Here is a 23289-nt window from a genome sequence, read left to right on the forward strand (position 1 = left end):
AATCCTAAAATTCAGATCCAACGCAAATGAAGCTAGTCAACTTTAGTGGGTAAATTAGTCAGTGCTCTAACCAGTATATTAATCTCTCAGAAAGACATTGTCGTGAATGAAAAGGTAGATAGAAGTAAGCTACAAGCTTAGCTTGGGAGCTTTTTAATAGTATGTTCTCACTTAAATAGCATGTGTGGGATGACAGACATGTATTTTGCCAAGTTCTTTCCTTCTTATCAGTGATAGATGCTGACAGCTTTCTTCAGTATGCTTATATATATATATATGTATCTTGAAACCTTACTTTTCCTTTATCATAGGTCCAGTTGTTTACGTTTTGGATCTTGCAGATCGACTGATCTCAAAGGCATGTCCATTTGCTGCAGCTGGAATAATGGTGGGCTCTATATACTGGACAGCTGTTACATATGGAGCTGTGACAGTGATGCAGGTACACATGTATTTCTTCCTCTTACCAGCTTTTGCAGCAAGTCTTTTAAAGAAAAAAAGTCAAGCAATTAAGACTCCTCTTTAGCTGGCTTAAAACGTGCTTTTGCTGCTTTCAGCACTTCCAGGGTAGCTAACGAATGAATTCAAGATGGGTGGATAGAAAGGTTTTACCTTTTAACTGATCATACTGCATAAACTCAAGTATGCTTGTTCAAACGTGATTCAGTCTGCAGCTAATAAAATTCCCTACTATGCTAGGTGGCTACCCTTTCTCTGGCAGGCTGGTGAACCCACTTCTGTTGTTACAGAATAGGTACTACGACCACCTAACTACTAATAATAGATAGTCTAATTCTTCAGAAAAGACTTGAGACTTTTCTGAATCTCTTCTTTTACTTAGAGATGGATTTTGCTGGTAACATTCAGAGGGTTGAGGCACTGTGAATTTTTCAGTCCTACCACTTTTTATTGTATAAAGGAAAACGCATGCTCTGAATGGTGCAATTCATTCATAAACAAGTGCAGAACACTGCAAATTTATTGTATTTTTTTTTTAATTACTTCAGACTGTGTGGTTAATTGAAAGGGGGGAAAATACTTATTTTTCCTACTTCTGTTCTTGTAAGCTTGCTGTTTAAATACAGAAATACTGTTGACAGGTGGTAGACTTAACTGTGGAAAGAATTGTTCATTGCTGGGCAACTGAGACAAGAGTTTTCATAGACAATTCAACTAGAAGAACCTCTGTTAATATTTGTTGTTGATTCCTGTATCAAGTCCATAATCTTTGTTTTGCTTGAAAGCATGAAGTATTTCTGATGCTAATTCAGTTCTAGACAGAATTAACAAATCTGTATGCTAGTAAGTATTCCTCCACAGTTGTTATATAAACATGCAGTCTAGTCCTTATCCATTTCAGGCATACGGCACTACTTTTTCTTCACTTGTGTGGTACTGCCTTCAGTTCTACAAGTCACACCAGCTCCTGTTCTAGTTCTGTTTGTACATGCGTGGAAATGTATGTGACAGCTGCTTGAAGTAAGGCGCACATGGGCAGATGCAGTCTCCCTGGTACCAGTATGGCCAGGGTGAAGTGGCTCCATAGGTGATGTGTAATGAGTTTCAATACCTCCTCCAGTCCAGTGGATAGTTCTCTTTATTACAGAATGTTACACTTGAGCATTTCTTTATCTGCTATTTTGTGTGGCCCTTACAGGAATGTTGCAACCTCGTGTAATACTATGACTAGACTTCATGAAATGTACCAGTCCTTAGCTCCTTGCTCACTGCTACACTGAGCCTTTTCCTGTAAGAACTTGTGTGCTTTTTAGCTTCTTTATAACTACATAACCAAATGGAAAAATAAATGTTCCTTTCTGTAGTTGTTTCACTTTTGAAGTGAACCTATCTAAACATATAGTTTAGGCAGCTAGTCAAATCCTAGGTATGAAGAATTAGCTATTTTCCTCTCATTTAATGGGGGTTTTAATCATATGGATGGCATACTGGATAAGAGAATAATTATTTTTGCTTGTAATAGAGGTGATTAAACTGGGAGTGGATGGAAATGTTCCATTCCTTTTGCCACCCAGATTTGCTAGGTTTAATACAACTTGTTTCCTGTTGCATTTCAGACTCCTTCAGTTGAAAGGCCAGAGAAGCACAAAAGCTATTTTTAAAGGTTAAGCTTCAGATGGAGAAAAATAATACAGAATTGACATTGTGACTCCAGAGGTAGCTAAGTCAGTAACAAATCATGTAAGGTTACTGAAAACAGACAGAAACCATAATACAAAGCAGAAGACAAGATAGGCTTTTTTTAATGGACAGGGACTGTAAGGAAAAAAAGGATAGTATCAGACATCACAATTTGGGTGGAAGATAGTGAAGAAGCTGGAAGACAAATGCTGAATTATTTTTTTTTCAGGAATAATCTTTTGGTGACAACAATATTAGTTGTTTATTTTTTGAGGCTGTAGCATATAACATAACTTCCTGTTCTGGAAGAATAAAAGGGAATGGTTTTCAAAGCAAGGCTAAAAAGTACAATTTACTGTTGTGGTACATTAACACAGCTTCTTCCCTGTGTCCTACCTAGTCCAGAAGTACTGGGTTTTGTTGGTCTGTGTGTGTGTGTGTTGTGTTTTAATTTTGCTATGGCTGCATGTTCTTACCACTCAATTCTAAGGTTTGTGCAATTGAAAACTAGGTAGCTGTTGCATTTGTGGGGAAAACAAGAAGTCAGGGAAAACACATGAGAAAATCCAGTGCCTGACAAGCAAAATAACAGTGGTTTTAGTCTTCCTGGCTTGTTACGAACATCACAGACATTTTATAAACTGCAAAGTCTGATTGTTTTTTATGTGCCAGTAGAAAGATTTAGGCACATTAGTAATGACTGTCCTTTTACATCATAGCACTTGCCACATTTAAAAATAAGGTGCAATTGAAGAAATGCTATTTCCACTACAGTTGAAAATAATGCACCTCTTCCTGCATTGACTAGAGAAGCAATACTTCTTAATACTGTCATCTCTGTTGCATAAGGTATTCCTAAATAACAGAAAACTTTGATTAAAATATCCTGTGAGATACTTGCTATCAATTTATCCTTTAAAGAATAGTACCTAATCAGTTTCTGAATGTGGAATTAATGATGCTGAAGTTGTAAGTTCTATGCATTTTGAAAGCATGCTGTTTTGATGTTTCAGATGTTTAGGCTTTTACTTCCACAGAACCGTATGAAACTTTTCTTGAGATGGTAAGGAATTGTGTTACAGCTCTCTGCAGGATTTATGACTTGCAAAATAGGGCTGGTAGCTTGCCTGCATTACCCTTGATAAGCAATCAAGGATGCAAAGGGAAAACCAAGCATGTTAGGGTACAACAGTATTCTTTTTTCTCCTTTAATTTAAAATGTGTGGGCAGCCCCAAACAAACTAGACTTTTAAAAAGTTATATTCTGTGTTCAGTTGTGGCCTTTGCTATGTTTGCCAACTGTATACATATTTACCAGGTTGTGGGTCACAAAGAAGGTCTTGATGTCATGGAGAGAGCTGATCCTTTATTTCTTTTGATTGGACTTCCCACTATCCCAGTCATGCTAATACTGGGCAAGATGATTCGTTGGGAGGACTATGTGCTCAGACTGTGGCGCAAATACTCTAATAAGCTACAAATTTTGAACAGCATATTTCCAGGTAACGTGATAACATTTAAAAGGAGTTATCAAGCTTGAATTTGTGCCTGTAGGAGATGGGGATAGGCAAGTAGTTTTTGCCTTATTAAGTAAAGGTGGTTACTGTCTGTGTATTTTATGTTCCATCTATTTAGATTGTGTTTGTATAGTACGTGATAAGAACGGTGGGACAAGAGGAGCAGGAGCATGGTTTCAGTTAAGGCCTTGGTAACAGAACAATCATGGGTCTTATTTGCAAGTAAAAATGAATACAGTCATTTAATGGAAACAGAGTATTCACTGAGAAGGGAGTTCTCAAAAAAGTAGTTGGGTTATAGAATTGCAATGGAGTGGGGGTGGGCACTAATGACTGATGTGCTTTCTATGCTCCTTTTGAGCTAGTGGCTGTGTAACCTTTTCTTCCAACACTGTCCCTTCAGGCATTGGATGTCCTGTTCCTCGTATTCCAGCAGAGGCCAACCCTTTGGCAGATCATGTGTCTGCTACACGTATTCTATGTGGAGCTCTAGTTTTCCCTACTATTGCCACAATAGTCGGCAAGCTGATGTTCAGCAGCGTTAACTCAAATTTACAAAGGACAATCTTGGTAAGATTCAGTATTGCTTGTGTCATAAATGATCATAAAATGTGAATATGAAGTGCTGTGGGGGAGGGAAGGAAAGTAAAAAGAACATTAATTGATCTAGTCCTTGGGAGTGGCATTTGGTAAGGGAAAGGGTTTTTTTAAGGTTGCCTATCTTGGCAGTGCACAAGCATCAGGTGTGTGAGACATCCCTGTGACTGAAACTAACCTCAGTTCAAGGCAAGCCTGAACATTTTACAGTGATAGGCAGAGCTCAGCATTAATTAAGGGTGATAAAGATGATGAGGAACTAGCATCTTCTAAGAATGCTCTCTGTAAGGGAAGGATAGTGTTTATATTATGGGCCTTTTCATATTAGCTTCTGTTCTTTGAGATAATCCCTTTGTTACTTATTTTAATAAGGAGATAAAAATAAATTCTCCATAGAAGTTGAATGGAGGGGGGAGGGCAAAGTGAGGAGACATTTGTGAGTAACCTCTCTGGCTTGCAGCCTTTCAAGGGGAATCACACTGAGTTTAGTAGGATGGTGTCCCTAGTCATCTGTTACTTCAGCCCCTCTTTTCAATTCCAACATGTTTATGCATCCCTCTCTTCCATGTGCAGGAAACAGTGATATTGCAGCTGTTCACGCAGACTAAAGGCTTAGTGTCTCTTATTTGAATAAATTCTGAAGACTTGAGATAAACATATCGTAAAAGTTCTGAAAAGGAAAAAAATGTTGGTTTTACAAAACCCAAATTTTATTCCACCACTGTGAAAAAGTGGCCTTTCTCACAGCCTGATAATGCTAATGGCAACTGGCATTATTCCTTGGGCCATATATAGAGCATATTCAGAGAAGGGACGAAAGCAGATGCATATCTACATTTTGCTTTGTTCTTTAAATAAGATGTATTTTAATTTTATTAGAATATTTGTCAGACTTCCAAGCAAATAAAAGCTTTCAAAGGGTTTTACAGATCCAGTATGTAATCTCTTTAAGTAACATTAACCCCTGTAATAGTGCATTGTGACAGAAAACCTTGAGATACTCATTTGGATTGTCCTAATTAGCTAAACTTCAAAAGAAAGTGCTGTGTAATTGGAAAAATATCTTCTTTGACCAGAAACTTTTAAAAAGAACATTTGCAATGCTGTGACACTGAACTGTGTGGGGCTTTCAAAATATCTTTTTATTTCAGGGTGGAATTGCCTTTGTTGCTATAAAAGGAGCTTTTAAGGTTTACTTCAAACAGCAGCAGTATCTGCGTCAAGCTCACCGCAAAATTTTGAATTACCCTGAGCAAGAAGGAGCATAAGGCTTGATCTCTGGAGCTTGGACAGTCTCACCAAACAGGTTTCCATGTTGTGTTGGTTCCATCTTACTGCACACTACTGGAGAATTGTGATAACTTGCTGCTCCTGGTTTGTTTTTTTTTCTTTAATAAAGCACTGTCTTGTGGCAGGGTAAATTCTTTCAGCAACCATTGAACCTAAGAATGTGACCTGGGTTTCATTATTTTGGGGTATTTCTGTTGGGCAACAGGCTTCTGAATTACTTTGAGCCAATATGCTGAATGGAAAAAGCATCAACTACAGAACAGTTTAAGTTGTGTAGTTAATGTAGTCTATTTTCAAATGCCTTTTCTCTACGTGTGTGCTCATACCCACGCTACCATCCAGTTCAGCATTTCACACAACAAAGGGATATTTTTTTATTTTTTTTTTTAGAAAGGAAATGTGAGTCATTACCAAGGAGAAGTAATTGAGGGACATCAGTCAATAAAGATTTCCTTGGGTTTTGCTGGTAGCAAACAAGGAGTGTAAAATGTTCAAATGACCGGTCAGAAAGCAGAAGACAGATCGCTCTCTCCAGGACTTGCATGTCAGCTTTAGGCACTGGAGTAGTAGGTGTTGAAATCAGGATGGCTTCCAGGTGACTGCTTTATTACTGGTAATTTTTACTGTCCTGTTGTATCTTCTGCAGTGCCTAGTGTTACTTTCTTATGGCTCTTTTACTGTTTTGTGACTGGTGCCGGATAGCATTTTTTTTTTTCCCTCCACAATAAACTAATTACATGGGGGGAAGTAAATTTCAGTTGCTTATTTTGTAGCTAAGTATTTGAGCACTTGTTTAGTTTTCATGTCCCTTTTGATTATGTAAATATCCATACAATACAAAGAGCAGAAGTGTGAGGAAACAACATTGGACACTAAAGCTACATTTAAACTGACAGATAAGAACATCCTTCTGAACTTCCAGACCTGGGTGTGTAACTCAGCTCTGTACTAGGACTGGGTTCTCTTCTGCCCACACTGGCCCCAGTGGAAGGACTGGCTGGAAGGGGTGACACTACACTTTGGGTACCTCATCTGAGCATGAGACACACCAGTGAGCTCGACACTCTCAAGGCACCTTGGCTCTCATCTGTAAAGAACTAAAGGATAAATCTTCAATGTATAATAAACTAAGTTTATTTATAAAGTAAGCTTTATTGTTACAGTATGTTCCAAGTAGCCAGCTGAGGGAGACACTAGCACTTCAGTTATCTGATGTATTTATAAACTTAATTCCAACAGAAGTTTTGTGAAGTTATATTTCGACAAATGTAATACACCCAGTTAATATTCATACCAGACCTAACCTAGCTTTAGTGCTTGAAGATTTTTCTTAACAACAATTTGTTTTTCTCAACGTTGGTTGTTGTTAAGGGTTTTTTCTTTTTTCCTTGCTCATATTAGTACATCAAATGCATGGAGAAAGGATTAAAAAAAATCATTTAGTGGAAGTATTCATAAGTAAATATTTCTTTTCATCACAAATGAAGTAAATACAGAATGAATTTTGTATTTGACTGCAATAACGTATGTAAGGGAAATTCAAAATATGGTACCTTTTCTATAGTATCTTTATCTTAATTACTGAGATGTAATATTTTAGAACTGTACAGACATGTATATATTGGCCAACTAGTACTCAAAAACTCTACAGGTATTGAAAAGTATACATTCAGTCAATACCAAATACTTTTGAGGTTCTTGCTGTAGCTAAAGAACTACTATAATCTTTTAAGTCTGCTGATTATATTTGAGTGGGCTCACTTTTATATAAAACTCTAAATAGAGTCACAACTTCTCATGGTTGCTGCTTTCTGTAAGATAGTCTGAAACAATGTAATATGTGTTTCTTACAGAATTCCTCCTTTCGAGAAAACAACTTTTCGGTGGTCTTCACTGTATATATTTCCAACCAATTTATTACTGTTTTTTAAAGTTTCATTAGTTGAATGATGCAAATTAGCGGATTTGAAACTTGTTCCATGGGAAAGCTCAATGTCTCCTTGGGAAGTTTAAGCTCTTGTAAAAATGCAATTATAAAAATGTTGTATGGACTATAAAATTATTTCACCTGAGTGCCAGAAGGTCGTTATTCTGTTGTAAATCTTGTTTTTAAGTTTTGCAGATTATAGTTACGTTGAATTAGGTTGAATAAATATTTTTTACAGTCCTTGGTGTATTTTGTCAGTTGAACTAAAGGCCTGTAGCAAAACTTCTGAGTGAAAAATGTGTTTTGTTTTCATGCCTATCTAAGGATTTTTAGATAAGAAATTTAGGGTGATAGCATAAAGAAATACCTTTGGGATGAAGGAGGAATTATTATAAGACTTTAAACTTATATTTACTTTCTCTGCCCCCCCTCAGTAGTGATCAATAAATGTAGGGGAATGCATTTCTCAAACACATAAAGTAAAGGAATTACTGCAACATGACCAGCTGCTGGTTACAGAATCGGGGTTGGGAATTACTGTGTATCTCTGGGGTTGGCTGATGTGCAGCCTTTATTTGGGGAATACACAGATCCGTTTTCATTGAGAAAGATAATACTAGCTGTAGGAAGTATTTTTTTCCCCATTAATGGCCAATTTACATCCCATTGCTTTCAGAACAAGAAATATGGAATATTATCTAGCATTTCTCAGCATACTTTCTTATCAGCAACTTGGTTTCTCTTACCCTTCTGTTACACCAACAAAAAGGCTTAAATCTGAGCCCTGATTATGAAATACAAAGGACACACTTCTCCCATTCTTTCTCCCTGCCTATCTTAAAGATTTAGATGGAGCCCTACTACACTTTTCACCATTTTTTTTTTTTTTCCACTGAATGGTGGTTCCTTCTTCATCCTCTTTCCCCTGTAAAAGGTTTTGTTTGTAACAATTTACATGAGTTGCCTAGTTTGAAGTGTATTAACTCCCTCCTCACCTGGAGTTGTTTTTCAAAGGTTAGCCATCTCCTGTGGTTATCAGAGCAGGATCCAACCATGCTGCTATTTAAAGCCCCTCCAGCATTTAGAGCAGTTCTGTGCTTGTGAGAAAAAATATGCTTAGCTGTTGTGACTGCAGTCAGAATTACCTATTTTAACTGAGGCCACAATTTTTACTTCAATTTCAGCTGCAAAATGTTTATCGCGGCAGCTGTTAGGATTCCCCCTTTTTAAAGGCATACTCTGGAACTTGGACAAGTTTATGGAGTAGGTGTTTTGAGGGTTGTTTGGAGCAGCTTTCTTACTAGCTGCTTCTTGCAAAAGTTTCTAACCACTGACAAGTATGTCTGTTCGCATAGTGGTTTTTACTGATGGAGAGAACTGGGATAAGTTGAACTACAAAGGTCATGGACCCATTGCTGTTGCAGCAGTCATCTTGCTTGTGGAGCCCTCTATTTAATGTGCCACGTCTGTGAGTTTCTCTTTGTGTATGTTTTCTGTTCTCATAAGAAATGCTGTGCTAACAATTCCTGCTTCCCATTTTAAAGTGCAGATGCCAGTTTCACTAAGAAGTCTGCTTTTGGAATTCTTTTCTACTAGGCAGCTGCCTCTGAAACTTGTGTTGATCTGAGGTTTGGCTGTTGGTTTTGTTTTCGTGTTTGTTTTTTTTGTTGTTTCCTTTGTGCTTTGGGTTTTTTTTTAAGCATGCTGGACTGGAGGTTGGTAGAGGGAAGCATGAGATAGGATCACATCTAGGAAATTCTGATAAACAGTCTCACCACTTGTCCTCTCGTTAACAGGCCCCTTCCTCTGCACCCTTGCAGAGTCAAAGGGTCAGCACTCTGTTGTACATGGTGCGAAATAGAACTCATGCCCCCCATACCTCAAGAAGGCTTGAAGATCTGTGGCCTCTTTGTCCATTCTTGCCTGTTGGTTACTTACATGCTCTGGATATCCAATTGATTTTGCACCTCTGCATTATTGCAAACATAAACCTGTTGTTTCTGGTTTACTGTACTAAGTGGTTCAGTAGACAAGTTCCATTCCAGCACCACTGAAAGCAAATAGCAGACATGACTCGAAACTGCCTCAACCTAAACAGCTGAGCAGCACCTGTCAAAACATATCGTGCAGGCACCTCATTTAATGCTGGATGACTAAGCCATGGAAAAGCAGTTGCTGAAGCAGTGGGCCTCCATGGGAAGTCTTATGCTTGTTTAAAAAAAAATTGTTCCAACTTCCTTCTACCTTCAGAGCACTCAGTGACACAGTATGCACAGCTTTGTAATGCTTTGTGTTTTACAATTGCTCCTCCACTCTTAACTACACCTCGGTAACACCTGGCTGGAGCTAGTGGGAGCTGATGAAGGAACACACCGATCGGAGTATTTACTGCATGTCAAAGGACTATTTGGTGAGTCACTGTCGTTTCTCTGACATGAATCATTACAAGAAGCTAATGCTCTTACTAACTCTGGAAGAGCCTCTCTCTACCAATTGCCCCAGTACTTCCCATGCGCTAAAGATAGAATATGTAAGAGAGCACAGAATCGGAAAGTTTTTATTTAGATTAAAAGCAAGTGTGTGGTATGTTCTGCAGCAAAATGGTAGCTGGTTCAGAGGACTAGATAGAAGAAAGTCTCTACCACCTTATCTCCCCTGCATAGTTCTCGGTTAAGGTCCCATGTGTAGTTCTGAGTTTACCAGTCACAGTTTGCAGCATTACTCTGTTTCAAACAAGCCCCCCCAGTGCAGGAGGACAAAGAGGACAGTCCTTCTCCAGTACCCCTGTGTGCTAGTTTCAGGGATTTATTTTTTTTTAATTTTTAATCCAAGACAGCCGGTGGTGCAAGATACATAATGTTATTGTACCTCCCCTGGGTGAGAAGCACTGCAGAAGCTTTATGGAATTCAAGTTATGCAATGAAAGCTTTTTGGAAAGAGGGGATTGAAGGAATAAAAACTCTAATGAAAATCATTTCAGAGGTAGAAAAAAGTGCCATTATGACAGACTCAATCTGAGACTTGGACCAAATTCCCTCAGTACCAGGCTTGGAAAGGCTAGTGGGATTTCTCATAACCACCACAGTAGCAGTTCTTCTGACTGCTGGGAGGGGCACAGAAAATTGTTGCTAAGGTACACTGATAACTCGGCCTGAACTTTGTTAAACAAAAGTTTTTTCTCTTAAAATCTTTGGTACCTTTTAAATGCAAAGCGATGGGTTCTTTCGTTCTGCTGATGGTTTCTTTTGAAAAAGCAATGTTCTCTCTAACTGCAGGGTTCTCTACCCCAGTGTGGTTAAATTTCAAGGTACTGCAAGAATGAAAGTGCTTTCCACTTAGCATCAGTTAAATGTCCTGCAATGCAACTGACCTTCCCACAGTACCAAGCCCTGTGTCACAGACAGAATTGTGATATGTTTTTAAGTTGCATAGCACCTTACTGGGATCTAGGCTGCTTTTTCTATCTCATTTCAAGGATGAACAAAAATGAAAATTAACTTGGGGAGTAAGTTCACAAGTGATTTCATAAGTACAGGTGCTTACATTTCTTTGTTTGGTTCCAGCTGCTTGATAAACAGAGTTCTATTTATAAAGGGGCTCAAAAGTGAAAGCTCATTTGGTCAGTAGGTGGTAAGACTCCTTACATAAATTTACTATTTGAAATACTTTTATAACATTTACGTATAGCTACTTATATGCTTGATGTCAGAAAATCGGTGTCCGTTCCTGAGCCTTCGGGTCTTAAGCTCTTTTGGATAGAGTCAGGGTAGGTGATCACAGGCAGTCCATCATATTCTCTCAGCATCTCCTGCCCAAAGCATTTCAGTTCTTGCTGAGCTAAATTACATACACTGTGTATTGGAATCCCTGTATGTAACAATTTACAGAGTAGAGTCCTTAGCAGCCCACAGAAATGTTTTTACCTGATCTACAGATTAAGAACAAGAAAAACAAAAAACAGCTTTACTAGTGGCATCTGTGGAGACATTTTGGAGATGATTCCAGCAATACAACCATGGAAATTGTCCCAGGTGTCAGAGGTCATCTTGTCTCCTCAAAAATCTGAGCATCAGGGCCCTTTCTTGACCAAGCATGAATCCTGAGTACATTCTCTGCAAAGGTCAATACTATGTGGCTTATAGCACTGAGCTGTCTGTGCCTCAGCCATTTTTTAACTAAGTACCAAGATGGGAAAGAAATCTCTGTATGGAAAACTGCAATTGCAGATAGTGTAATTATAGGGGGTTGTTAGAATAGAGAAACAATCCTGCCTGCACCTCCCAGAACTTCATGAGATTCATGTACTAACTTTACTAGCTTCTTACTGTCAAAAAGGTGGCCAAAGTCTGTCCTTAACTGCAGCTGGCATTCAGTTACGTAAGTTAACTATTTGCAAACCTGCAGCTGACCAGCAGAATGCATCTTCCATAGCTATTGTATTTGTCCTTGTTGCCACATTAATTAAATCCCATAAACCTCCCTCTCTTAATTGAGGAATGCAGCCACATATGAAGAGCTTAAAGAAAGTCAAAACAAATCATTCTGTATAATAAGCTGGACACCTTCAAAAGTCTGTTAGTCAGTTTTAGGAACCTCATTACAGGGTAATTAGCTGTGTCTGGATAGTCCTAAGAAGCAAATTAACAGTGTTTTAAAAAGCAGTGCACAAGACTCCAAGTCATCCCTTTTGGCAGCTGCATAATCACCATGTAAGATTGCCATAAAATCCTTTTCTTGCACCTTAAACATGTTCTCATGACTGGCAGCCACTGAGCCCATGTTAAAACATATCTGCATACATATGAACATGACCAAGAGAAACTTGAGTATTTATGCATCAGCCACCCCGTGCAGCAGTTTGTTTTGGTGCTATTCTGTTTTTAAAAGAACAAAGCTTGTGATAACTGTGCACGATGGGAAAGGCATAAAAGGCATAAGCAAGCCGAATTGAGCATGTGGCAGTTCTTCTCCTGTCTGAAAGCAAATAAATACACTGAAACGTAATTAGGGTAAATTAAATATGCACGATAATTACATGGCACATGGTAAGCAGGCTCCAAAAGTGAGTGTATTTTTACATCCTCACATTTCCTGTATTTTCAAAGCAGATTCTTTCCTTATTATTGCGTTTTTGAGATGTAATTAGATGGTCTCAAAATATCTTTTTTCTGTAACGACCCTTTTTTGAAAGTCAAGTCTCTGTCTTTACTAATTGACTTGCAGAGGAACTGCACAGTAACATCATCAAAAACCAGTCGGGACTTAATATTCCCTGTCTGATGGGTAAGGAAGCAGAAAGATGGGGAGAGTGTACCATGAAGTTAAATTCTGGTACTATTCACTACTACTATAACTTGGCGCTATGCCTGGAATAATACATTTTGTCTGTTAAAATATATTAGCATTAAAAAAGGAAACATCTAATCAGTTTATACCACCCCCTCATGCGCAGAAAACAAAATTTGCCTTTTTTGCTCAATACTGATGCCAAAACAAAAGTGAGATACTAGGGTGGCAGCCTATGGTTTTGGCCATCCTGTTCTCTTCATCCTGTGCTGGGGCCTCACCTGGCTGGAGATAGCACTGCATGCTGAAAAGCTAGAAGATACGAAGAATTACTTGATGAAACAAAACCACCCAATGACTGAAGTGTGATGGATGCTACAGGCAATGACCACAGGGTCATTTTTTATCTTCATGACCTGATTTTTCAGTTCCAGAAGTCCTGTGAAGAAATTCACTTTTCCATCTATAGAAACACAGCAACCACTTGACAACACAAGCTGTCAATCCCAATGGAGGACTGGGGTTTCTCAAGCATTATTTGACAAATCTGTCACAGCTGGATATTCTTGCAGATCAAACTTCAACGGGTTTAAGGTCCAGTTACACAGCTCAGGTACCTGCAGTCCACAGCAGATGCCCCTGTCCTGGCTCCGAGCAGCACTGGTATAAAGACTACTGGGAGAAAGATCAGAGCTGGGCTGAGACCCTCCTTCCCTTACTCTTATTTAATGATACATACAAAAAAGACCTGAGATGGTGCCAACTTACTGCATACCTGCACCCTGTGACCAAGACAAAGCTCTATCTTGGGACACAGAGCTTTTGGCTGACCTGAAAGGCATTACTTTGTTTTGGAGCCAGGCTGGCAGAATAGTACCTCTCTCTTCCTCTGGGAGGGAAGCCAAGCCCAGTTCTAGAACATGTGAAAGGCCCATGAGTCAAAGGCATAAAGGGCACTGTGTGCCTTGTGCCATCACTGTACAGTGAAAGCACAGCTAAATGAAGCCAGCTGAGTTAGCTGTTCCTTGCTTCAAGAAAGGATGGGGTTGAGATTACTCTGCTCTGCTGAACCAGATTCGTGCACTTTTTCCTCCCCAGCAGGTACAATATTTTTATTTAATAATCCTCTAGTGGTGCATTATAAGGCTCTGACACAAAAATGCAGACAGATCACAGTACAACAACTTTCCAGAGGCCAGGTCAGCCTCAGAGTCTGCAAAATAAGGTATTGTGGCAGGATTCGGGAACCATACCAACTGCTGGGAGAAGAGAGGTACAGATTTCCTGTCATGTCTAGAACAAGATCATCCCTCTTTACCGCTGCTGTAGTTGCAATATAAGCCTAGAGCAAATGCTGGAATTCTAAAATTGTGCATTATCTGAAAACAGATGTAGGCCCCGGCAGATAAAATACTGGGGCTTGACAGCACTTTGTTTTCTTCCTGCTTCTGCTGTTCCTACCAGTACATGCAGTGGTACTGAAAAATTTCTTTTACAGGTCACAGATAAAGATAGTTGTATTTGAGAAGATGATCAGATCTCATCTTCTGGTTTGGTCCTTTTATAGTTAATCTCCCCACTTTACAACTGTGTCAGAATTGTAGATTTTGGCTAATCTGTTTGTCTCTGGTGGTTGGAGCTTTTTCCATTGACAGCAGTTCATCAGTACAGCTAAACAGAATCACTGTGAACTGTCAAACAGATGAAAAATGAGAGCTTACAAAATAGAATACTCGCTGAACTGAGAGAAAACTTCCAGCACCAACAATGATGATGGCAGGGGAACAGAGACTATCTGGTTTTAATTGCCAATTTACACACAGCTGAGCCTCTACTTATCTGAATTAGTACTTCTGCTAAATTCATGATGGTTTTGTCCTGTGCTAAGCCTTGATGTTAGCAGACACAATGCAAATGCAGTGTTCCAGGGATAACTCCTCTCTCAAACACCAGCAGGTGGTGGTTAGTCTGAGGACTGACTCCTCAGGGAAGATTGCTTTTTCCCTCATGTGGGCAACTCCTGCTGCGCTGAGAATTTTTTGACCCTGCCTGCAATCATCAAGGTGATGAGCATGCAGTCATTTTTTCAGTAGATGTTTGTGATTATTCTCAATTCCAGGCTTCCTCTTTTTTTCTAAGCCCAAAATATAAATTAACTTTCCTTTTTATTGAAAGCTTGCTTCAATTGCTCTTGAAGTTCTGTCTAGATAACAGCTTATCTTTATATTGTACCTCAGAAAACCAGCATTCCATTTTATCATGAAGTGGCTGCCACCAAACACTGGTGAGTAACTGTCAATACATGCCTTATTCTGTCAAGGATAGGTGATTTGTGGGAGATAATTCCTGTTTAGCCTGTTGATTTGCTCTCTTATCAAAAGATGTTTCAAGTAAATGAACAGCATATAAAATGATATATAAAAATATGTGAGAACCATTTGTCTGAAATAAATTTTGTTCCAATGCAGTGAAATGGAGACAAGACTGCAGTAACAAATGCTCTTGCCCTTTTAAATGAAAACCAGTGTATCAGGGGGATTTATACACCACCAGTAACTCTCTCATAATCTAAAAATAATCACCAACTATAACATTAGGCATAGGCAGTCCAAGTAAAAAAAGAGCATGTTTAGTGTACCGATGGTCAAGGGCATGACTTTAACGGAGCCAATATAATGGCTCGTACTGCCCTTCCTGTTAGGAGTTGTTTCAGTTCCCTGCTCCCAGCTCCTGACAGGGGCCCAGCAGTGTAAGGTGGGTGGCTGTGAAGGAGGATGGAGATAGATAACATACCTGCTCCTTTCCAGCCAGCCATGAGACTGATGCGAACACCTCATAAAACTCACCTTCACACTCACCTCCACTTGACTACATGAATTCACCTTTTTCTTTGCTGCTAGATTTAGATTTATATTTATTACAGCACTACATATGTGAATCTGAGCTGATCTCCATGAATGACTGTAGCAGAGGGGGTCAGAAGAAGAGGGCTTAGCAAGGAAGCTCCAGCTTCCTCAGTCTTGCTCTTTAATGTGCAAGTAACATCACTTCAGACTTGCAACACAGTGGTTAGTAGGCATAAGTAGGTCTAAGGCCATTCAAGCTGACAAATCTGTGACTCATCTCTCCTCTGTATCGGCGTAATATGCTTTCTGCATTAGCTGAGGTCTTTGAAATAAAAAACTGACAAAGGAAAGACAAAAGGAAACTTAACCAAATGTCATAATTAATTCAACAACATTTTAAATCACCAACAGCAATGTTATTAAATTTTGCTGAATGGGAAATTAAATAATTCAAACCATTTCAAATCTCACAGAGCAATTCTTCAATTGAAAGCTCAAAAGTTCAGATCAGTCTTCAGAGGGGTTAATTTCTAATGGACAGGACTTCTCTGAAGCCAAGAGCATGCATTATCTCTGCAATGTTCTTTTCAAGCTTACAGCTCTGCAGAGTACAATTTATTCATCTGTCAGACTTTATGCACTTCTTGCCAGGGAATCATTTATATATTATTTCTCCAAACCATAAAATGAAAATATTTTTTAGAAAGAGAACAACCAGAATAAAGCCTTTAAATAAAAATCAGCTGATTCAGAGTCCCTTCTCCGTTTTCTGTCTCCTTCAACCACATTGCCTTGTTATTTACCCTTAAGTTAAATCAGTCGGATGAGCTTTTGCTCTCTGTGACATTATTACAGAAAACAGGATAAGCAGTTTATCCTTTCAATGTGCAAACCTGGCATCTCTTCCAAGCAGATGCATTAGCAAGCCACCACAGCAGGTGCAGCCCAGGGGTGCTCACACCCAGCAGTAAGCCTGACTCAGGGGGAAGGGAAGCTCCTGCTGTACAGCAAAGAACAGAGAAAAGGGCAGACAATTCCTGTATTGCTGTGTAATTATGGTCTTCATCCACTGTGCAAAGTATGCAGTTCATGAGTTACCTACTGCTGCCAAAGCAGTTTCTCTTGTTCTCTGTAACGAAGGCTCACGCTGCTCTTCTTTCCCCAGCACTCAGGTGCCTTCCCATACCCCCACCTGAAAGTCTAGGGACAAGGGGAGACTATCAGAAGTCCTGGAAGGCTAATACGCATGATCCTCTCTGTTCAAGGATATGCCAGCCTTAAGTTACAAAGCTCTGCAAGGAAATGTTTCTTCCTCCTCCATTCCTACGTGACACAGGAAGGCTGCTACCGCCACCAGGTTGCCTGATACTTCAGTAAGACCGTGTTTCCAATTTCTAAGAACCTTATCAAGTTTTAAGCACCATGCTATGTTCACCACACTGAGTAACTATGGAAGATTTCTTCCGTGTTAAGTTCGGTCACTTAATGGGAAATTGCAACAAGTCTCCGACAGTCTCAAAGTTTGAAGCAGGGAACTGAAAATCAGATGGACCTCAGGTGGTTGAGGTGGTGGCTTTTATGATTCGTATAAAGAATCCTCATAAACACCTTGAAAATTTGAAGGTTGAAGCTGCTTAGTTGGGATTTGATTAAGCTGAACTTGAATTTCCCATAGGTTTTTTTCATGCAAGGGCCATGTTAAGTGAAGAAATGGGTCTTGGCACCTCGTGGCTACCTGCAGTACTGTAAAACCAGGCCTAAAACCAGAAAGCCTGTCCTCCAGAGCTCTCAATTTCCATGCTTAGCCTATCCTGTTCAAAGGCAAAAAGGTAAAATGTGGATTCAGCGATAGGTGTAGTGAATGAAGGACAAGGAGGTTGGGGACTGAGTGGTCACTGAGAAAAATGGGTAAGAGACTGTGGCATTAATCTGTGACACAGAGCGCAGGAGCTGCAGAAGGGCTGGGGGTGCAGGGGGCTGTGGGTCACAGATTGGGTGAAGGCACCAGGTGACAATGGGTGACGAGATGAGGACTGAGACTGGCCAGGGGAGAAGGATGTGGATCCAGAGACAGGAGGTCAGGAAGAAGGTCTGTCACCATCAGAGGCTAGAGCAGAGTGTGCGTCAGCTCCTTCCTAGCTCTCCAGCACCTGGAAATGCCAGTGATGGGGCTTATCGCACAGACACACATGTCCTCGCTGCTAGTACATCGAACATGTGACAGATCTGGTGGCTCTACCGCACGAGATAATGCGTGCCCATGTCACTAAGGTGACACATACAGACAGCTGCCCTGCTCCCCTTGTTTTCCCTTGTGTTTGCATGCTTGTCCATTACACCCCAAGTCTGCGCTATCAGCACTTCACTGTCAAAGCCCTCCATTGTGTCAAACGCTAGAAATACCAGAACTACAGTGACCTATGCAACCTTATTTCTTCCCTCTTTTGTGAAAGGATCTGTCTGTGATGAGACCATTCACTCCCCGAGGCTCCTGCATGACACTTTCTCTGAACCTTGCTCCAAAGGCAAAATTGCCATTTTCCCGAGTTTCCCTGTGGTGCCTGTTGTTACAGCGCCAAGCACACCACAAGTACAGCCTTCCCCACGGCTGGGTGGGAAATGGGCAGCGCCAGGAGCCTACAGTGCTGATGGATCTAGATCACCTCACGCGTGATGCCTGTGACCTGATACGTGTAATCTTTTTCCTCAGAGTAAGAAGGACCGCATCAATCACAGGTGCCATGGACAGCTCGGTGCTGCTGCAGATTAACCCCGTTAATTCATGGACACGACCCCCTTAATAAAAACAAACAAACCCTCACAACAAACCAAACCAAAAGGGGCTGCTGTGATGTAACGTGGAGCCTGCGGCGCCCACCGCCCGCAGGGGCCCTGCCAGAGGCCGCCCGGCTGCCCCGCCGCCATATTGCCTGGCTGTCCCCACCTCCACGGAAGCAAGGCAGGCGGCACTCCCGGCCGTGGCCCCCGTACGGGCCCCAGCAGCGGGATACAGGTTCCGACATTCGTTCTCATCTCCCTCCCTTCACCGAGCTCTCTCATCACTCTCCGCCGACCCGCTGCCTGCCCCCCCGCGGCACACGCCGGACCCCGCACGCCGCCTCACGGTGCCTCAGCTCGGCGGCACCTCCTCCTTTCCTGGTCAGGAAAGCCTGGGAAAGCCGTCGGTTTTGGGACGCAGCCCACCTAACGATACCGAACTTGCAAAGACCGCATGCAGTCTTGTTCCTTATAAAACACACACCCAGGCCACTCCAGCGATCTAAAAGTCATTTATTTTCTCCGATTGAGCATTTAAAGTCTTCCTTATTATCTGTAGAATCGTACAGACACGATTTTCCTCAGAACTTAGAAAATCTTTTTCATGCATAAAGATGGGGTGCACAACTCTTCACATTGTTATAGGGAATACACAGCAAATGTTGTCTTATATAGCACCAAGAGGAACTTTAATTACAACGTGAAGGAAAGACACCACAAAAGCTGCTTTTTTTTGTGGTGAATCGTTTTAAGCTGACATTTTTATTCTTAAGTAGATGGTGTTTTCCAAGCAATGAAAATTAAGTTTTACATTAAAAAATAAACTATACCTGTTTGTTTAAAAAAATTCACACTCCTACAACTTAAACTATGAAATTTATTTTCTTGCATAGCAAATTCTCTTTCAAACTTTGAAACAGATAAAAAACGAAACAAAAATGCAGTGCTTCCTTTCCTGGTCTTCCCTTACCTCAACCTGGTCAAACAGTAGGAAGTAATCACTGAATATGCATGACTACATCATGAACCTGAACATTCCTCTGCAAATTAAACGTACAGTCCTACTCTTAAATTTATTATGTAGAAATGGCACTAAAGAGTTGGCACTAAAGACTTCAATATTTATTGCAATTAAGTCACTTCTACTTGACTTTCCAGATAAGAAACTATTTTGGTAAGTGCCAGCTCTAAATACTCAACAAGGGACCATAAATCACCATAAATATTCATTCCAAGATGAGGGACTAGATGTGATGGGTAATCTCAGATACATATGCATATCCATTAACTGGAGGCCCAGGTAAATGGTTGGAAACAGCACTGATTAGCATAGTATAAATACTACAAAAGAGGAGATGTAATCGAACTCCCTTTCTTACATGGAAAAGATGATAGTAACATTTAGTGTTAAAACCAAAGGAAAGATCAGTTGAGTAAGCAAATATGATTGATGTAGCTGCTTTCAAGAACAGAACTTCACTGTTTGCCCAAGGCATCCAAGAATGCAAGGGGCCAACAAAGACAGGACCACTCTCCTTTCCCAATGCTTTTTAGCCATGCTTTCAGGGCCCGGAAGAAACATTACAAATTCAGCTTTTAATATTGCCGAGCTGCTGCTGGTGTGTGGATACTGCAGTGCCATCCATTCTCACTGTATCCCTCAAATTGTGCAGTCTCTCTCCTCCACCACCAGCATACAACTGTGACGTTGTTGCCTATACATTTCTGGTTTACCTCAGTATGTTCAATGAGCCAGACATTACCAACAGAATAAGTAAAAGAGTTTTTAACCTTACTAATTGCGCTATCCTGTATAGTCTTATTTAATCATACATACAAATTTAAGCTCAGTTTTGTTTTGCAGTCCATTTTCTGCACAGCTGCCTCTTCCCAAGCTGCTGGACAACCACACATACTAAATCTTTCCACAGAGTTTTGAGAAGGTATACTCTTTACTTCAGATTTAAAAAAGTATCAGATTAATTACAATGCAAATGCATACTTTACAAATGCAGATATCCATTATCTTGGGGTTTATCTTTTTGCTTGCATGGTGTATGAGGACTTCAGGTAAACACTGAGGCAGCTCTTCCAGCACCTTTGTAACAGATCTCTCTCACAAAAGATCTCTGTAACACCATTGCTAAATTAAAGCTCAATCTAACCAGCTATGAAACTACAGGACTCTGTTTATTTCTATACAAGACTAAGACCCTATATCGATCTCAAATCAAAGACAAAACATGAATGTTACAAGACTTTCAAGGCCTATGAAGCTATTCCAATAGTATTTAAGATTATTTTAAATAACTAGTCAGAATTTATGCCAAAACCATTAAGATGTATGTTTTATAATCTGGGGCTATCAATAATTCTACAAGGCAACACATTTACTCCAGAAGTCAGGCCAGGTTAAGTATTTAGTTAATTATCTCAAATGCCTTTTTTTGTGTCCATTTAGTAAAGAACACAGAGGTAATAAAATTCATGAGACATTCTGCTACTTTATGATGTTGCTTTCAATACTCAAAGAAACCTAGACTGTTCAGACACTACAAGATGTCTGAAACTGAGGTCTTATATTCACTCTTTATTACTCACAATTCAACATTTAAAAAAGCCTAACATATTATTAGCTATACAGCACCACAGTTGTGCATTGGAAGTTTACAGACATAACACATCACCCTTTTTCACAGGAATTTATACACAATGACACAACAGATAGGACATGATTACCAGACAAGAAGTGCAAAATGACATATAACTAGTTGGTTTCAACTCATATGCATTATCTTCCACTTCCACATTATTGTTAAGTGGCTCATGAGCACCCCAGCTCACACTTACACTGAGCTTAATACAATCTTCTGTAGTTTCACATTCATAACATCTTTAAACTAATGATTACTGACATTTAAATTCAAGTGTAAAATCCAAACTACAAGCATTCTTTGTATACGCATTCTTCAAGTTACACAAAACCTACAAGCTATTCTGCTCTTACATATACCTACTTCCAGGAAAAAGCTGCGTAAGGTACATTTTTATTAGATTATTCACAGCAATAAAATCATATTGTGCATACAACAGCAGATCAGTCTCCTGCTGCAGTTCAGGAGCACCTGTTTTTAAATTATTTCTGAAATACTTCTACTTGCTTAAATCTCCCCCTGGGCTGAGCCTCAGCAGCAGTCCAGTGTGGCTGTCCAGACTTAGCCATACTGCAGATGCCATTTTGTTTAATTTTACGGATACAGCTCAGCATGATTAGAAGGTAAATTCTAATCACAAAAAAAAAAAAAATCCTAGAACATCCAGTGCTAAAGGGACATCAGTGACACTTCTGGCTGATGTGACAATGGGAGCTACGTGGTCATCTCACTTTGGAAACAGAGACACAATGCAATGCGAGATGAACAGTGGGTGACTCTGCCCTTGAAGATGACATGTACCAGAACTAAACAATCAGCTTGTGGAGATGCCAGATCCAGTTATACATACAGATTCCTGCATTTCTAGAATACACTTTGATGCTGCAGAATCATCACAGTTTCTTTCTCTTCCTACAATTTGATCTGGAAATGAGGATTAATCAAATCTGTGAACAGAATTATCTTCGTATACCTTTTTTTCAGATTCCTGAAGCTTCATCCTTAACAGGTTTGTACCGTAAATGACACTGGTATCTTGCAGTCAAAACACAGAACTTCAGTTGCAGTAAATGGTCCTAAGAAACAATTCCGCTCCCTACCCAGCCACCCCCCCTTTCAGGGTACTGCAGAAGGTTTGGAATGCACAAGTATTAGCAGGCTAAAAGTTATGGTAATGACAGAGAAAGCGGGGAAATGTTGAACTGTTTGACAGCTTACTGACTTTACAGCACTGATGGGCACTAAGCTGTGAACTTCCCTGGCTTTTACACACATATGCAAATAATCATTTGGGTTGAAACCTGTCCTGCTAAACTTACTTCCTTCCAAAGCAAGCTGGAAAGTTTGAAAAATACCAACTGAACTCATTTTTGAGCACTACTGCTGTGAAATGTTTATGTATTTCTGGTGGTTTAGACTAGCTCCAACACTGCCTTATCAAATGCACCACTTTTAATACTATTCAGCACATTTTTAAGACCCCTGTCCACTAAAATCATCACATCCAAGATCTAGATCATCAAAGTCTCAGCCTCAGCTTTCACTAACATTTGTACACACCCACATTTTCTACATACCATCTTTGTGCCTGCTCTGAAATGACTCAGCCTTAACCATGACGAATGCATTAATATTGATCTGCATCTCCCTGGAATTCACAAGCAGGTTGTTTTTTAGCTCTCCCATCACAGGAGTTCATCCTTCACAGCAGACTTCACATAAAAAGCGTGTTTTCCTATGCCACAACTCAGTGTTTAGTGCAAGTTATCAAAAAATCAGCTTCATTTTCATCTCCTCTTAGAATTCCTTTACCCTATTTTTCTCACTTACCAGGAGGTCTGTAACGTAGGTGGGGACCTCCCCGTTCCCTTCTGTTGAAGGTGTTCTTATTTTGTCGAATTTAAGCTTAAAATTCTGATTTTAAGCATTCACCACCAGAACACGTGCATGTATGAGCCCATACGTACCACGGGACAGGGTTGAGGAGGGTGGGAAGGGGGTCCTGAGTTCCAGCTGCTTTCCCGTGGAAAATTTTCTAGTAACTGCCAAAGATATGTAAAGTACTACGATTCCTTACTCTCCTTCCCGAAATGGAAGCTGAGCAGGCAGTGAAAAGCTGTAATGGAATCTGAAGCAGAAGAAAGCACAACTAACCCAGAGTCAGGTGGAGGTAAATCCTTAGAAAAATGGAGGATTTAAACTTGGACGCCTCGCACTAGTTTCCTACTAGCTAAGCCTAGTCACTTCCTCGCTCA

The 23289-nt window shown here is 40.1% G+C and overlaps 1 protein-coding gene across 1 annotated transcript in view; it reads left to right on the forward strand.

The window, feature by feature from the left end:
* Positions 1–7710, forward strand: part of MARCHF5 (membrane associated ring-CH-type finger 5) — a 30674-nt gene extending 22964 nt beyond the window's left edge. Inside the window, exons 3-6 of the mRNA XM_057402309.1 lie at positions 312–442; positions 3458–3641; positions 4060–4226; positions 5405–7710. Coding sequence (XP_057258292.1) covers positions 312–442; positions 3458–3641; positions 4060–4226; positions 5405–5521 — 599 coding nt within the window. The 3' untranslated portion in view covers positions 5522–7710. The remainder of the gene's footprint in view (positions 1–311; positions 443–3457; positions 3642–4059; positions 4227–5404) is intronic.
* The last annotated feature ends 15579 nt before the right edge of the window (positions 7711–23289 follow it).

Source organism: Pezoporus wallicus, unplaced genomic scaffold (genome assembly GCF_028554395.1).
Source record: "Pezoporus wallicus isolate ANWC-B61680 ecotype Strahan unplaced genomic scaffold, APGP_CSIRO_Pwel_v1 contig_6787, whole genome shotgun sequence".
NCBI lineage: Eukaryota > Metazoa > Chordata > Aves > Psittaciformes > Psittacidae > Pezoporus > Pezoporus wallicus.